General features: G+C 40.6%; 1 protein-coding gene across 1 annotated transcript; it reads left to right on the top strand.

Annotated features, from left to right (window-relative positions):
• The first annotated feature begins 1,226 nt into the window (after positions 1-1,226).
• Positions 1,227-7,560, top strand: LOC143373308 (importin-4). Its single transcript, XM_076820456.1, has 15 exons — positions 1,227-1,392; positions 1,766-1,852; positions 1,927-2,034; positions 2,117-2,269; positions 2,337-2,522; positions 3,417-3,711; positions 3,783-3,940; positions 4,005-4,602; positions 4,675-4,910; positions 4,985-5,196; positions 5,273-5,613; positions 5,687-5,862; positions 5,940-6,148; positions 6,251-6,561; positions 6,642-7,560. Exons 1-15 carry the CDS (start codon positions 1,339-1,341, stop codon positions 6,764-6,766), a joined length of 3,249 nt encoding a protein of 1,082 aa, XP_076676571.1. The 5' UTR covers positions 1,227-1,338; the 3' UTR covers positions 6,767-7,560.
• The last annotated feature ends 9,428 nt before the right edge of the window (positions 7,561-16,988 follow it).

Raw genomic sequence — 16,988 nt, forward strand, 5'->3', positions numbered from 1 at the left:
AGTGTTCCACGCACGCAGTTCCACGAATCGACGCTTGCGTGGATTTTTTAAAACGACGATCCAAAGAATTTGGAAGACTGCATTATCTCAAGGCGCCTCCGTATCGAAGCGGTCACGGAAACAGAGAGGAAGCGACAGAGAGGGCACGGGCCGAGAGAAGGGTGAAGATGGGATATAGAGGGAAGAGTGGAGGGAAACGGGTGGGAGGGATTCGCTCTAAAATAATAAACTGCTCGACGCGTTGCGAGGCTAGACAAAGTCGGAACAAACGGTTCGCGTGACTTACACTGCGCAGGCATGGGGATAAAAAGTCTGGTCTTAAATTATCGATATCAAAAAGGAAACGATCGTTTACGCCAAAGGGCGGTCCAATGAGTGAACACGATATCCGTAGATATCGAGGAACAGGAAAGAACGATGTTCCTCTCACAACTACATGTATATGCGGCGAGAATATTTTAATAAACTATATAACACTTGATTTACTTATCGTAAACGAAGTCCTACCTTCTCATTGCATCAGGCGGGAAACTTCGATTTTCCTACAGGTTACACTCAGGTGGCAACGATTCACGAATTTAACAGAAACCTTTGATTGTCCAATAACTCCGTTGCACTCGCACGTTCTAAATGAACGTCTTCTAAAAACGATAAGCGTAATTTCAATTTTGGAAAACAATCCCGTACCCGTTCATCCAGAACTACCGCTGCACAAGCGCCATCTACAAAACACGAATCTGTTTGGCTACTATAAATTTCCTCTTGGCGGCAATGATACATGGATTTGAAAAATGAAAATATGTAACTACAGTGAGGAGCATATTTTATAGAATCGAGGCCATTTTGTTTATATAAATCTGTTGTCTCGAGGAATACAATAAATTTTACGCTAGTAAGAATTTCTTCTCTACCTTTATCCTCTAACGCTATATTTTATTGCGCAGAACGTGTATGTACACTGATAGCGAATTCGGTAACTCACACTGACTCTACACTGGTGCCAAAAATGACTTGGATTGGTTGATTCTTATAGAGCTATCTTCCTTTCTATCAGAAACAACCAATCCAAGTAATTTTCTGGCATCAGTGCAGAGTCAGTGCGAGGTACCGAATTCGCTATGAACATCGACAGCGTTCACGTGCATGGCGACGGAGTTATTGTAGGAATGTGCGTAGCACTGGTGATTTTATATAGCGAGCTTATGGTGGCAGCGGCGCCTGCGCACCAAGGTGTCGTACAGACGTCACCAACAGGTCAGAACAGCGGTAGTGGACAACCGGCAGCTTTATTCGGAAGTACTGCCAAATACATATTTTATTATTAATATTAAACCAATAATGGAGCAGATACTGCTGAAGTTACTTGTAGCCGACAACTCGTCTATAAAGCAGGTACGTTTGGAGAACTGACAGTTAATAATAGGAAGAAACTTTGCCATGTTCAAAACACGTGTTCGCCCGAATTGATAACCATTTTAAATATTCCCGAAATTCTCTTGCTAAATCGTCATTGTACGCCTTAGCAGATGCCGGTTTGCGTTCCCCGAACATTACATCGGCACAGTAAATGAAACACTTTACACTCTGCAACTGTTCCCCCGCGGTTGTTCTTCGGTGTTTTAATATGCGCGTCATGTACGACTTAAGGTTCTCTGTTAAACGCGTATGCAACTCTGCTTCGTTTTTCGATAAGCAGTCCCGGAGAACTTTGGTACGGAGATTTGTGTATTTCATGTAACCTAACATGGCAGTGCGATAATTCCAGGGGACAGCGGAACTTAGGGAGGCTTTTAAGAAACCGGAAAGCACAGCGGCGTTATGCCAACTCATTGTATCGTCGTCGACGGCTCAGGTTTGTGCTCTTCTTTTGTAAATCGCTCAGTCGTGTTATCAATTTCTCCTAGCGAAAGAAATATGTCTGTTTAGATACGGCAATATGGGGCTGTGTTACTTAGGAAGCGTTATGGCAAAGGGAGCCACTGGTTGAAGTTACCGCTGCAGACACGTACTGAATTCAAGGCGCTGATTTTGCAGGTAATGCAGAAGTTAAGCTTGACCTCTTCGGGTCGAGGAGCACGTGTCGAGAAGAATGTAAATAATCTTTATAATTCCTTAGGCGCTGGTTAATGAGCCAGAGAAAATGGTGAAGAACGCGATCGCACAGCTGATAGGTGTGATCGTGAAACATGAATTACCAAATAACGGGTGGCCAGAGGTTTTGCAGTTTGTGCAGCAGTTAGTTACTAGTGAAAACTTGAATGATAAAGAGGTAGGAAGAATCTGAAGCGATACTTGTGAACTCTCGATGTTTGTTGTAAGGTAGAATTTTGTTATAGCTGGGAACGTATACTTTGTCAGTTATGACAGAAGTTGCACCTGAAGCGTACCTGACGCACGCTGGGTCGCTCGTACTGCTTCTGGGTCAGACGTTGAACAGTATACAAGATTTAGGACACCCCGTAGCATATTATGTTCTGAAAATAATGCAAAATCTTGTGCTCTTAGTCGAAGGGGATCAGATGGTAAATTGTATGGAATATACACAGTTAAGGGGTCATTCTGGTAATCACGCCGCAAAATTCGGTAACATTCAGGCTTTTTTCCCTCAGTGAATACAATGAATAACAAAGTCAAACTTTTTTTTTCATTTATTAAGCTACTTGTAATGTATATGGAACAATTTTTTAAATACACTTTTAATTGTGTTTTTTCAATGTTACCTGGAGTTCAAAATCGCGCTTTTGAAAAGAAATACCTCCCTGGCGGGAGTGATTTAGGCTCACAGACTCATCTGAAATAAAAAAACCTAGCTGATTTTTAATCATGAGCACCGCTATCGCAGGTGCGAGAATTAGCCACGTAAGTCAAAATTTAACAAAATTGCTCGCATTCCAACTTTCAGTAAAAATGGAAAATTTTGAGACGAAGTTTGAATGCGCGCAATTTTATTAAACTTTGATTTACGTGGCTAATTCTGGCACCTGCTTAACTCTCGAAAGACGAATGGTGGATATGATCGCGTAAGACGAATGCAGGGTCAGTTTGACCCATAGCAAAATTTCTATGGTAAACTGGTTTCACGAAAAAATTGAATATAAAATGAATGAATCCCACATAAATAGGTAATAAAAAAATACATCAAAAAAATATTCTCGTACATTTGATACATAAAATAGGTATATCTCCTGTAAGATTTTTTATAAATAATGTTACTGCAATTTAGGCATCTTATACTATATTTTGCCATTGCCGTCACAAATGTAACATCGTCATTGACTTTGTCAGAGTTGGATTGTACGAGGGTATTCACTGAGAAAAAAAGCCTGAATGTTGCCGAATTTTGCGGCGTGATTACCAGAATGACCCTTTAACGAAGCATATGATTGAACATATTTAACGATAAGTTATCGTCGCAGATGGTAAATGCATATCATCAAATGATGCCCCAAGTAATGGCCACGATTCAAGCTCTCACTGTTACTGACGAAGACAAAGCCATCGAATGCTTTGAACTACTGGACGAACTATGTGAAAATGCAATCGCCGTAATAGCTCCTCATGTCAAACCACTCGTCAGTATGTCCCTCGCTATTGCTGGTAATAAATCATTAGATGATGCTCTTAGAGTTAAAGCAGTTGGTTTTATCGGCTGGTTGGCTAGGACAAAGAAGAAAGCCATAATAAAACATAAGCTTGTTGAACCTATCGTAGGTAAGCGACGTCGGCATCGTGAAGTTTCTGGTTCTTGTATAAAAGCTTAATCTCGTACTATGATTTCATAGAATTGCTGTTCGCCCTTATGTCCACACGCCTCGAGGATGACAACGATGAAGTCTACTTCAGCGGTGATAACGAAGACAATACACCTGTAACTTGTGCTACTCAGACTTTAGATTTGCTCGCGCTTCATTTACCCCCGGAGAAATTAATTCCCCAATTGGTAAGATCCTCACGTACGTGTAAAAATCCCCCGTTAAACACAAACTTAATGTGTGTGTTTACAGTTGCAATATATAGAACCTAGCCTGCAAGGTACAGATGTATACGCAAAGAAGGCATCGTATTTAGCAATGGCAGTGTTAGCAGAGGGCTGTTCGGAGTACATTCGCACTAAATATCTGGAATCTTTCTTGCAATGTACTTGCCAAGGAATTACGGATTCTATCCCTGTGGTGCGCAATGCTGCCCTTTTCGCCCTCGGACAATTCTCCGAACATTTACAACCAGACATTTCGCAATACTCTTCTGAATTGTTGCCTGTACTGTTCGAGTATCTCGGTCAAATATGTGCGCACATTAAGCAAGAGAAGAAAGAACCACCATCAGTTGATCGTATGTTCTACGCACTGGAAATGTTTTGCGAAAATTTGAACGAAAGTCTTTTACCTTACTTGCCAACGTTGATGGAGAGGCTTTTCGAGATTTTTACTACCGACACTCCTGTTCACGTTAGGGAATTATCACTGAGCGCTATAGGTTCGGCTGCATTGGCAAGTAAGGAGCACATGCTGCCATACTTCGAAAGGATCATCTCCATTCTTAATGGTTATCTTCTGGAAAAACAAACAGACGAAACCATGTGTCTTCAGGTGCAAGCAGTTGGTTGGTATCGTGGTGCTTAAAACTTTATGTATAGAGTTTAATAGTTTCGTTAACAATTGGCTGATATTGCAGATACTCTCGGAGTGATTGCGAGAACAATAGGCGATAAGAATTTTGCACCTCTGGCCGAAAGGTCTCTTAACTTTGGAATGAAACTACTAAAGCAAACAGAAGATCCGGATTTAAGGAAATCTGTTTACGGACTGTTGGCTTCCATTAGCACGATAATGAAAAAGGAAATGGCGACTGCTTTGCCGCAAATTGTCGAGTACATGATAACGAGTATACAAAGCTCGGAAGGCATAGTGGTATGTGAAGTGTAGAAAGAGTGGTGTGTAAATTGTCAAATGCTAATTTACAATCCTCTTTCGATTTTTAATAGCCTCACTTTAAAGAAGACGAGACATCTGCTTTTCCGATTTACGAAGATCTTAGTGATAATGAGAGCGAGAATGGAGAAGAAGATATTGAGAATACGGACAACGAAGAAGACGACGATGACGATGATGTAGCAGGCTACAGTGTCGAGAATGCGTACATCGAAGAGAAGGAGGAAGCAATTTTGGCTTTGAAAGAAATTGCAGAACACACAGAGTAAACTATTCCTCTATTATATATACATTTATCCATTTTATACACATTGGTTTCTACTTATTCAATATTATTGCAGAGAAGCATTCCTGCCATACCTTGAGAATTCTTTCAAGGAAATCTTCAAATTGACTAATTACCCACAAGAAGATATTCGTAAAGCCACTATTGACGCTCTTCTACAATTTTGTATTAGTTTCTCGAAGATTCATACTAACGAAGGAAAAGAAGCCTTACTGAAAGCTCTCGCCGTATTCATACCAAAATTATCAGAATTGATAAGACTGGACAACGAACCAACGGTGGTTATCAGTGGTTTGGATGCTTATTCGGAGCTTATAAAAGAAATAAAGTCTGATATTCTGATTGGAGAGGGCCATAAAGAAGCTATAATGAATTGTGTCACAGACGTTATGTCGAGTGGGTATTAAACTTAAAGTTATTACACTTCTACTATTTGAGCAGTCATTGCATATACATCGAACACTATTAGGTAAAACGGAATGCCAAGATCAGGAAGAAGCAGAAGACGTAGAGACCGAAGCTGAACAAGATGAACTGCTGGTTGAGTGTGCCGGCGATGTATTGTCTAATTTCGGCAAAGTAATCCCTCCAGAAGACTTTGCGCTTTATTTCCAAGCTGTGCTGCCAATGCTCTTAGACAGATTGGTACGATTCCATTTATATTGTGCTTCAGCCGGTACTTATTACACTGGCACGTTTAATAACTAAGCAATATTTTCCAGAAACCGAACAAATCCGAAGTGCAGAGATCATTCGCAGTTGGTACAATCTCAGAATGTTTCGCAGGACTTAAGCATACGGTGGCTGCCTTCATACCTCAACTTCTCCCTATATTTTTGAGGCTCACGAACGACCAGAGTGCCGAAGTTCGCAATAATGTAATTTATGGGATTGGCGAGCTCGCGCTGCATGGCAAAGACGCAGTCTATTCGTATCCTTTTTTAACTAACCACCTGAAACGTTCGCAACACATCGCGTAGCTATATGTTTAAAAAATGAGACACTGGAAAGTTCCTGAGCGATAATTTCGTAGACATTACCCTGATATTTTACAAGTTTTGTCGAACGCGATCGCTAAAGAATCTCACGCAGGTGCTCGTGACAACGTCGTCGGCGCAATTGCCAGACTTATCGTCGCCAATTACTCCGGCCTGCCTCTCGACCAAATATTCCCAGTTTTTGTTAATCAGTTGCCATTGAAGGAAGACTTCGAAGAGAATAAGACGGTGTTTAAGAGTATACTAACGTTATACCAGGCTGGCCATTCCATTTTACAACCCCATATGCAATTGTTGCTTAAAGTAGCAGTCAGCGTGTTGCACGAGGAGAGAGCCATCGACGATGGTACGTTATAAAGCATTCTATCGTATTAAAATAATTACAGCTAATATATTGGAACTTGCATTCACGTTTCGGTTTTGCAGAGGCAAAGGGCTTCGTTATGGAATTCATCAAGTCCGCACAGCGAGACTTTCCAAACGAATGGAGCTCCATGTACACCGAACTCCCAGTAGATGTTGCGACGAATGTTCAACGTATATTTTCTTAAATTTCGACGTGAAATCGAGAACAACGATATTTAATTGTCCCACATCGGGCAAAACATGCAGACTGATTTCTGAAGATATTTCCATCGTGAAGGAAGTGATATTTAAAATGTATTTCTCTCTTTTTTGGTTCTTTTTATTCACGCGTAACATACTGAGATTCCCAGCGTCCGTTACGCTAGTTCACGACCTTTTATTTATATATCCATTGTTTAAAACTTTCCACAATTACGTAAATGTTGTATCACTTCATACTCATGGCAGTACATTGTCAGATAAGTGATGTAATAGTTTGTTGCAGCCTTTTAGCTCGTAACAGTAACATAATATCGTAAGAATTTTACAGGGGATATGTACATTTTATATGGAGATATACATACATATATATCGATTGGACAATCTGTTAAATTCTAGTCTATCATTTTTCTTCCTTTTCGTTTAAATCTCTTTCCACTGGAAAAATGCATGGATATTCTTTGTATAATGTTGAATTGTTTAAAGTAATAGGATTTAAAATTGAGAGATTTCAACCAGCAAAGTTGATCGTATTAATTTATTGCTAGTGAGTCACGGAGACCGGTGATTTCAAATTCTGATGGATTCGCGCCCTCCGTAAAAGCGCAGGCAGCCAGAAACGTTGTTATTAAAGAGCTGGCGCCTTCGGACGTCATGTCTCGTGTTTGTTTGTAACCAAGAATGCTCGGCGCGTTGCATGTATACATTGAATATAAATGTATTATTTGAAAAACAAAAAAAAAAATAAAATTGTTGCACTGTATCCTTTTTATAAATGACACTCGAGCGTTTTCTTATCTCGACATTACGTTGCTAAAAATATCTGCGGGGGCATAAATTAGCACGCAACTTTATCAAAGTTTGATGCTGATTCAAGGATTATTAAATAAGCCAATAGGTATTATTGTTCTGAATCATCGGCGGAAAACAGGCTGTTCTAAATGCATTTTTGGCTTGTTCAGTACTTCTGCGAATAAATCACGTGGTCAGTGGCGGATTTAATAGGGCGGCCCATGAGCAGTTGCCACCTGGGCCCCTGCTCGGAAGGCCCCACCAGGGCCCTATCCTTAAAAAGAAATTATGATTTTATCCAAATATTCTTTTTCTGTATTATTATACTGAGCACGTTTTCAGTAAACTACCGCTTTAGTTTCCCGAAAAATGGGCCCAGCTGAGAAGCCCCCCCCCCAAGGGCCCTGTCTTAAAAAATAAATTATGATTTTATCCAAGGACTTTTATTTCTATATTTTTCTGTACATTTACCCCCTTTTAGTAAACTACCTCTTCATTTTTCCGAAAACTAGGCCCCTTAACACGTTTGCCACCTGGGCCTTTTTTCTTAAATCCGCCACTGCACGTGGTACAGGAAATTCGTCTATTACCCGTGGAAGAATCATATTAATGTATCTCGCAGCAAATGAGAATCTCCGATTAAATAAATCGTATATTGAACTGCGTAGTATAACTTTATGCCAAGTAGGTAGTCAGGTACGGCAACAAGTTCCTAATATTCTTGTGTATCACATTTAAACAGAAGAAATGTAACGGTAATTAATGAAACGAATTTATTTACAGTAGCGCGACGAGCGATGTCTCGCAATTTGAATCGTAGCGTTCTAAACAAAATGTCAGGATTTCCGCAGGCTTAGATATCGAGCGCTGTGCAATGCTATCGATACTTTATCTGGAAATGGGAGATAACTAATCGAGCCATTGTGTTCCTACAAAACCCTAGAACACACTGTTTCACCAAACGTGTTCGATCTCGGTTGACGAACAATATGATATTCAATTCTACATCCGTGAAAAATTTAGTAACAAGTCGTTCAATTCTCGCATTTTCGTGGACGAAACAGTGTTACCTGAAGGGAAGTGTTTGAGTGGATATTTCATTTTGCAAGATACGCAAATTTTAAAGTGAACTAAAATCGAAGCAGCAGAGGTGAGATTGATGACGAAATCGTGGAGAAATCACGAAGCCTGAAATAATGAAGTAGTACTATCGATATCAACGTTAGGGCTGTACTTGAGATTTGAAAGGGCTTAGTAGAGCTCCTCGTTACCGACGAAGTCAAGTCACCGGATAGGAAGATTGAAGACTATCGGAGGCTCACGAAATTGATCGGCAAACAGGTCTGCACATGTGCTCCAGACGAAGTATTTAAGCATGACATCAATCTACATTAGACCCGACGTGCTGAGAAAACTACGGCGCGCACCCACCGTTGCGAAAAGTAGTCCCACAACAATATTCACGCTGAATAATATGAGTGCGATCACGCGGGCAGATATTACAGGCATGGCACCGCTACGTGCATTACGTGGATATTACATACGCAAAAAGCGCGGTATTGCGAATCTGGTCGAGTGCTCTTGAAGGAAAAAGGGATTCGTCGTTATCGATCGAAACGATACATTCGCGAAGTGAGAGGACGTACGTGCTTATCCACGTCAAGATCCAAATATGAAGTGCACTTCCCAGGAAGCGCCACAGCACATTTGGAGAAAGTATTCTGTGCACGCGTCAGAACTGGTTCCACGACCAGATGATGCGACCTGTTCGCGCGAATCGTCTTTAGACCTGAACCTGTCGATCGACGACCTTCCGGCAGCGAGACGACGGAAGTCATAAAGCGTTGTCGAGGTTCTTTTCGTGCCATTGAGCCGGGTGAGTTAGTCATCGACGATCGAACGTGCGATATACCCACAGGTAAATACACGCGCCCACGCATACGGTGTATCGAAACTCTGGCGAACACTTCTCCGATCTGCATATATTTCCACAATGCTTTTTCCTTCGTTCCTGTGGTACTTGGAAGTTACGGGAATATCTGCTATATCGATTGCATAAGTACAGTTTCATTAGTAGTCGAGCCGATCAACTCGACTCTCTGTAAATTTCTCAACTTCGTAGTTAAGCACATACTATCAAACCAGCGATTAACTTATGAATTTTCTCCACTTTCTATTTTAAAGAGTTAACCAGTTCGATTTCTACGAGGCTCACGCACATCATGTCACTCTCTGTTTATGCCCGATGAATCGTATATACTCGGATATCAATCCACGGCTCGAAAAATGCACCTGTACATCCGTCCATCTACGGTACACCATCCATCGACCTCCAGCAAAATGTAATCGCCGCAACTTCGAACTTTCCAATTCCAGCGATACCAGCGAGGATTTCCCAATCTGCCGCCGATATACCGAGGCAGCGTGAACAACGGGGGTACGTGCCGGGACGACTAACTGGTTTCGGGAGCGTGCAGAGGCGGCCCTCGATTTTCCGAACACCCCGTACGTGAGCGCACGCCGCGCGGATGATGGTGGCGCGTGTCCTTGGGGTCTCCACCATGACTCGAATGGAAAAGGAGTCGTAGGTGTACGACCCATGCCCGTGGCTCTGATCGTGGCGTATACCTGCCGAGCTTACCATGCTTCACGGAGATATCGCGCTAGTGGAAAGTTTCGTCAGACGAAAGTGGCTTACTGCGCGCGCGATCCCTCGCCGCGGCTAAATCCTACGATCCAAACGGCCAATTGTCCGAGCAACGTGCCTGCATAGTGGCAACCGTGCACCGTGAGCGCTATAGCGGAATAGTTGGGCGGAAATTACGAACCGCGGCGAAGGACCACGCTGCTGTGATTTCGGTGAGTGGATCCTTGGTGTATAATACCAATCAGACGCCTCGAAAAAGTATATCCAAGCTCAGATAATTATTCCCGGGGCCCTATGTTAAGCCACTTAAGTATACCCCCGATTTCTTTAGGGCTGTATCTGTCTTATGCGACTGGACCTCTTGTATCGTCATACAGTCTTAGACTAATGCGATTGAGCTTACGAAACTCGAGTGTAGAGTGGTATGAAACGTAACGACGGCTAAATTTGTCGACTGGAAGCAAACATGAAAGAGCTTAGCTTTTGGGCAGAGTTGTTCCTTTGTTCGTGGTAGTTTTACGTGGGAATCGTTTATGTCAGGTATGTTAATTAATGTAGGAATATTTCGTCTAAGCTGAGAGGAGAGGAGTTATATTATTCAGGAGGCAAATGTTACCTGCAGGTTTTGCATTGTTGTGCGCTGCTAGCGGTTTGTCAGCCGATCTCGCGCGCAAATAAAGGACATTCGCGAGCGACTGATAAGCGAGGTTAAACCATTCGTCTGTTTTGCTATGCACTTAACGATCTGCTCCTCGACCAATGATGAAACCGGCGGGTCGGTGTCGTAACAGTTTTTTGCACCCTTGTAAAATTACAAAGGCAGCGACACCCAGTTCCCTTTTTGTCGTTGCACGGCAATTACCCGTGGCAGCTGGCGGGTCGCGTGATTCAGCCCGATTATTCGGCGGTTTAATCTAACGACACGATTATCGGTTCTGTCATCGACGGTTCTGTCAAAAGCTTGATCCGCAGATGATAGATGGCGATTCGACCGTGTTCGTGACACGATTACATGGACGATAATTAGGAGGCGACACTTGTGGTCGGTTTTGGAGAAGGAATTACTTAAGAGGCAGGGTTTAATTCACTTGGAGTGCTTGCAAGGTGTTCTGGCTTGCATATGCGTGAATTTTCGGCTGAAATATTTGTTTAATGCTCGTCGAAAAGTGGTCGTTTAATCTCCATTGTATGTTCTATACGTGGCGAGGGAGCTTGGTGTTATTTCCATCAGACTTCAATGTACAGGAGGCCTAGTTTCGTTTAAGTAAACGTATTTCTTGAGAATTCTTTGATCTCGTAGAAGAATGGCAAATGGAACTGTATAATTCCATTCGGATACGTTACGTAACAGGTAAACCCTGAATTTCATTCCGCATTGCGAACCAATGGACTGGCACTAACGATTCAATTAATTAAGCAGCCGCAATAATACGGCTAATTTCAAGCTGTAACAAGAATTACACATCTGTAAACGTTTCATTAACGAAAAATCGATCTCGCGCCCTTGACTTTAATCGCGAATATCCAACAGGTAACGCAGGCTCAGCCGGCCTTGCAATTACACGTGAACCAGGCGTAATGCGATTAATTAATTTCCACGGAACAGACTCCGCAAATTTGCATTAATTGCTCATTACCAAAGGTCGGGTTACGGTTACATTAATTTCAGATGAATGAACGTGTGTTAAAACGTGGATACGTAAATCATGCAAATTAACCAAGTATTTGATAACACTGATAATAGAAAGCCAACATAATGTTACTTATCGTATGCAACTAAAATTTCCTACAACTTTCGGGCCCTTCGATGTACCGGGCAGCTTGTTGACCGATGACGTCACCCCGGGCCGGTGAGCCTCTAATTATTTCGAGCTCAGTTATAATCGATTCGTTCTTGCGCGTTCTATCTGCCAACGCGAAAACATCCCGAGACAAACAAGCGGCTCGTGTCCTTTTTTGACCGAGTTCAAAAAGGAGATGGTTACAGATGCGACCCGTATGTATTTTTTTTTTATGTTTGTCCCCGCATAACTCCTCAGCGTATGGACCGATTTTGATGATCTTTTTTTTATTCGAAAGAGGGCGATGCCCCGGTGTCAGCTAATTATTATTATTTTATGTACGTACGCGCATATCTCCTCAGCATGTTGTGTCAATATATATAAAACTAAAATGTTAAAAAAATTAAAAAAAATTAAAACCGTCTTCTAAATAATAAAAATGCACTAAAAAGTAAAAAATAATTTTTTTCCTTATTTAATCTACGACTCTCATATTTTTTAAGTCGGCGCCTCATCATTTGCACTGTGTAAATCTGGCGTCCAATTAAAAAATACGAGAGTCGTAGATTAAATAAGGGAAAAAATTATTTTTCACTTTTTAGTGCATTTTTATTATTTTGAAGTCGGTTTTAATGTTTTTTATTTTTTTTTCAGGAGCCGTTTGCACGATGAATCGATCGGTTTCGGTCGGTGGAGTGATCGGGAAGGGTCGGTGTTACGAGCGCCGGCTCTGTCGCTCGCATACGAAAGAGCAAGGGCAGGATGTGATTAAGAATCGGCGAGAGACGTCTGCTAGTGACGAAGGCGCGGTGGGAGGCCGTGGTGTTTTTAAATCGCCGTGCATGATTCATGATTCTTTTCGCGTGCGCGGATAAATCGACTATAACTCCGCGGTGACATTAATGAGGGCTTGGATGCAATAAGGGGACTACTTAGCGCTCGGAAATGGGAAAAATTATTGTCCAAACGCTAAGAAATATTGGAAAATTAAATGTTGTTAAACTGTATTTTAAAAAGTATAGTGTTGTAAAGCTCGTTGCGACACACATTTTTTTTTGTATTTACAATTTGTTTATCCAATCATTACTATTCGAGCCAAAAAATTATAAACAAAAAATTGTTCATCGTCCAAAATCATTATTTCTTTAAACATAAATTGCGATAACTTGAGTAAATATTAACGGATCGTTATGAAACTTAAAACATAACTTCAAGAAACTAACGAAGCCGCAAAATGTATGCATAAAACCCTTATATTATAACCCATGTTTTTCAATGTTCGCCGTTAAAAAGTATCGAGGCAATTTTGAGGTACATATAACTTGCAGCGACAAAGTTTTTCCTTAATATACAAGGGAGATTTTCACCAGTTTTCACGCTGATTAATAAATAATTGTAGAAGATATGACGATATGTATAAGTGTCGCGCGCCACCAACAGTCAGCGGCCGAGTATAATCCGCTATTTAGCAGTCTTAGCACTCGCGTTGACTGTTGGTGGTGCGCGAGATTTATATATATCATCATATCTTCTACAATTATTTATTAATCAGTGTGAAAATTGGTGGAAATCTTCCTTGTATATTAAGGAACAACTTTGTCGCTGCAAGTTATAGGTACCTCAAAATTGCCTCGATACTTTTTAACGGCGAACGTTAAAAAACATGGGTTATGTCCAGTATTTCTTTTTAATTAAATATTATTTCGTTTTTTAACATAAGGGTTTTGTGCATCCATTTTACGGCTTCGCTAGAGTTTTCTGAAGGTATGTTTAAAGTTTCATAACGTTCCGTTAATATTTACTCAAGTTATAGCAATTTATGTTTAAAGAAATAATGATTTTCGACGATGAAAAAATTTTTGTTTATAATTTTTAGCTCGAATAGTAATGATTGGAGAAACAAACTGTAAATAGAAAAAAGTGTGTCGTGGCGAGCTTTACAACACTATCAATATTTTTAAATACAGTTTAACAACATTTAATTTTCCAATATTTCTTAGCGTTTGGACAATAATTTTTCCCATTTTCGAGCGATAGTCCCCTTATTGCATCCGAGCCCTCATTTATTTTCATCGAGACGTTAATTGTTTATTCAAGCTAGTTTATATTCTGCCGCTGCTATTCTTTTTGTCGAAACACTCTTCGCAATTATTATTGCGCTCGAGTTCTTTCGGTAAATGATTTGTGATCTCTTCGTGGGCAGTTTCGGGATGCAGGAATTATTGTTTTTCAGTAACTTTGGGTTTGCAGAGGTTCTTAAATCAGTGATAAAGTTTAATGGTGAAATAGAACGTTTGAAGGTAGTGGACTGTTTAGAAGTTGAAGATTTTGGAGGCTGAAGGTTTTGGGGTATGAGGAATTTGAGACTTGAAGATTCTGGGGACTGAAAATTTGGAGGTCTGAGGATTCTGAGACCCAAGAGCTTGGAGACCCACGAATTCTGAGACCTAAAGATTCTCGAATCTAAATGCTTAGAGTTCTAAGTGTTCTAAGACTTAAGGGTCATGCTCAGTCAGGAGGCCGAAAAAGGATGATCTTTGGAAATTTTTTACTCAAAAGCTATAACACATTTCTAAAAAAATCCTTTTTCCTTTTAAGGATTGCATCTAGTACCGTGCATCGTAATTTTTTCATTTAAAAATATTTATTATTATCTAAAATAAAAAATTCAAAAGAATTTACTTATTATATTATATTATCCAGTATTTGAACGAAGGATTTTTTTATCCGATGCTTAGTTTTCTTTTAATTGACGAAAATCCGTTACGATTTATGATAAAAATTGAAACTTTTACTTTAAACACCAGCCATTTTTTCCCAAATCAATATTTCGAAAAATCCTTCGTTCAAATACTAGATAATACAATATAATAATTAAATTCTTTTGAATTTTTTATTTTAGATGATCGGCTTTCGAGCAGCAGTGGTCACCCCAGACGCCTTTTTATTTAGCGAGCTTTCTTGTGATGGTCAATAACTTAGTTATTGATAAATATTTTTAAATAAAAAAATTACGATGCACAGTACTAGATGCAATCCTTAAAAGGAAAAAAGATTTTTTAAGAAATGTGTTATAGCTTTTGAGTAAAAAATTTCCAAAGACCACCCTTTTTTCGGCCTCCTGACTGAGCATGACCCCTTAAGAATTTTGAGACTTAAGAGATTTACTACAGACTCCGAAATTTAAAGACTTTGATTCCTAACGATTCCAAGGCCCAAAGCATCTTGAGCCCCAAGGATTCTAAGCCCTAGAATTTTCGGAGTCTGTGGACTCTAAAGAGCACAACGCACCCCAGGAAACCTGGAGCAATATTAGCTGCGCGTATCTGGATCGTCAACTTCTGAAAGATGACAAATCTGCTCGGTCAGCCTCGGAGCCATGTGATATGTATAAAACGCGCGAGCGTGTGTACGTAGCACGTACAGGACAGTAGCGTTTACAGGGTAACTAACTCGGAGCAGATAAAGCCACGTTCACGCTTATTGACAAGGATTTAATTCATGAATGCACACATTATTTCCGGTAGCGAGGAGTACCTACTCGACCGTGACAAGCTGGACACAATGCTCCAGCCGTTACCCGTGAAATGTCACTTTCACACTCATTGACAAGAACAGGGAACCTGACACAGAACTTTTTCTAAATTCTTTTCCACTTTTTGCATCCCACGTTAAACATCATAAACGGCAGTAGATATTACTCCAAACCCGCTGCAATCTTTCAAATCATTCCAATCAATCTACATTTTTATTCCTTATTACAATTCACTTCCCCCCAATATGCAAGTCGAGATCCGTGTGCATGCGAATAATTTATTGATCACAAAATAGACACTTAAATTAAATTAAATTAAAATAGAAAGCTTCGTATAAAGTCACGTTACAATCCCCACTTTCCTCCCTTAATTACCCGTATATATTAAAAAGGATAAATGTATTTAAAAAAAAGAATTTGCCGGGCAGTTGCGTGTGTGTTTAGAATTGAGCAACGTCACGAAAATAATCGCGTCCACAGCGAGGAATGCGTGCGTTAAGATTCATATCAGCTGCGTGCCTCTGTACGAAACTTGAGTCACGGTCAAGCGATCGAGATTTCAATGCCGAGGAATTAACAAGGGAACGGGAGTCGCGGATCAAGATCGAGGATGAATCACGGCTGCGGGCGAGCATCCTCGGGTCGTCGGTGTTCCGTGGAGAGGAACACGAGAAAAACGAAACGTCGTTCTAGACCGTGGGCAGGTTTTTAGCGGAGATGCATCGGGCGTGAATTCGACGGGGAAAGTCATCTATCATAATAATGAATACTGTTAAAGCAGCCCACGCTCCATTCTCTGGCGCGCGTTTCCTCGAATAACTCACGTGCACCGCTCGTGGATCCATTTCACATGAACTCACGGCTGCTTACTTCGCAGTACCACGAATTTAACTACCAAGCTTCAATTTCAGATTGAGTTCACGAAAAGGGAAACCGAACTCCAGATTTAAATTCGATGCATCGCGAGGCGCCAACTTTTGGTATTTCATAAGCTCCTTGAAATAGCGATACGAGCCACGCATTTTCACAATAAATATTTTACGGTAATATTCTCCTGGGGCTAATAATAAGAGAGGTGTAATCGAGAGGAAGCGATAAATATTTCCAGTTCTGTAGGTAGAAATATAAGTAGAAGTTAGGGCTGTAACCAATATTCGGATAATCTAAGTATTCGAATATTCGGATACCGGAGAACTCGAACTTGAGATTCGAATATTCGAAAAACCAAAGGTATTCGAATATTCGAATCATGAGGAGTATTTGAATATTCGAGTCATGAGGAGTATTCGAATATTCGAATCATAAGGAGTATTCGAATATTCGAGTCATGAGTAGTATTCGAATATTCGAATCATGAGGAGTATTCGAATATTCGAATCATGAGGAATATTCGAATATTCGAGTCATGAGGAGTATTCGAATATTCGAATCATAAGGAGTATTCGAATATTCGA

Source organism: Andrena cerasifolii, chromosome 1 (assembly GCF_050908995.1).
Source record: "Andrena cerasifolii isolate SP2316 chromosome 1, iyAndCera1_principal, whole genome shotgun sequence".
Taxonomy (NCBI): domain Eukaryota; kingdom Metazoa; phylum Arthropoda; class Insecta; order Hymenoptera; family Andrenidae; genus Andrena; species Andrena cerasifolii.

What these genes read in the sequence shown, in the direction of transcription:
- LOC143373308 (XM_076820456.1), top strand. Translation starts at nt 1,339, where the DNA reads ATGGAGCAGATACTGCTGAAGTTACTTGTAGCCGACAACTCGTCTATA. An exon ending in TATCGTCGTCGACGGCTCAG is followed by an intron (nt 1,853 to 1,926) that starts GTTTGTGCTCTT and finishes ATGTCTGTTTAG; the next exon opens with ATACGGCAATATGGGGCTGT. An exon ending in GCTTGTTGAACCTATCGTAG is followed by an intron (nt 3,712 to 3,782) that starts GTAAGCGACGTC and finishes ATGATTTCATAG; the next exon opens with AATTGCTGTTCGCCCTTATG.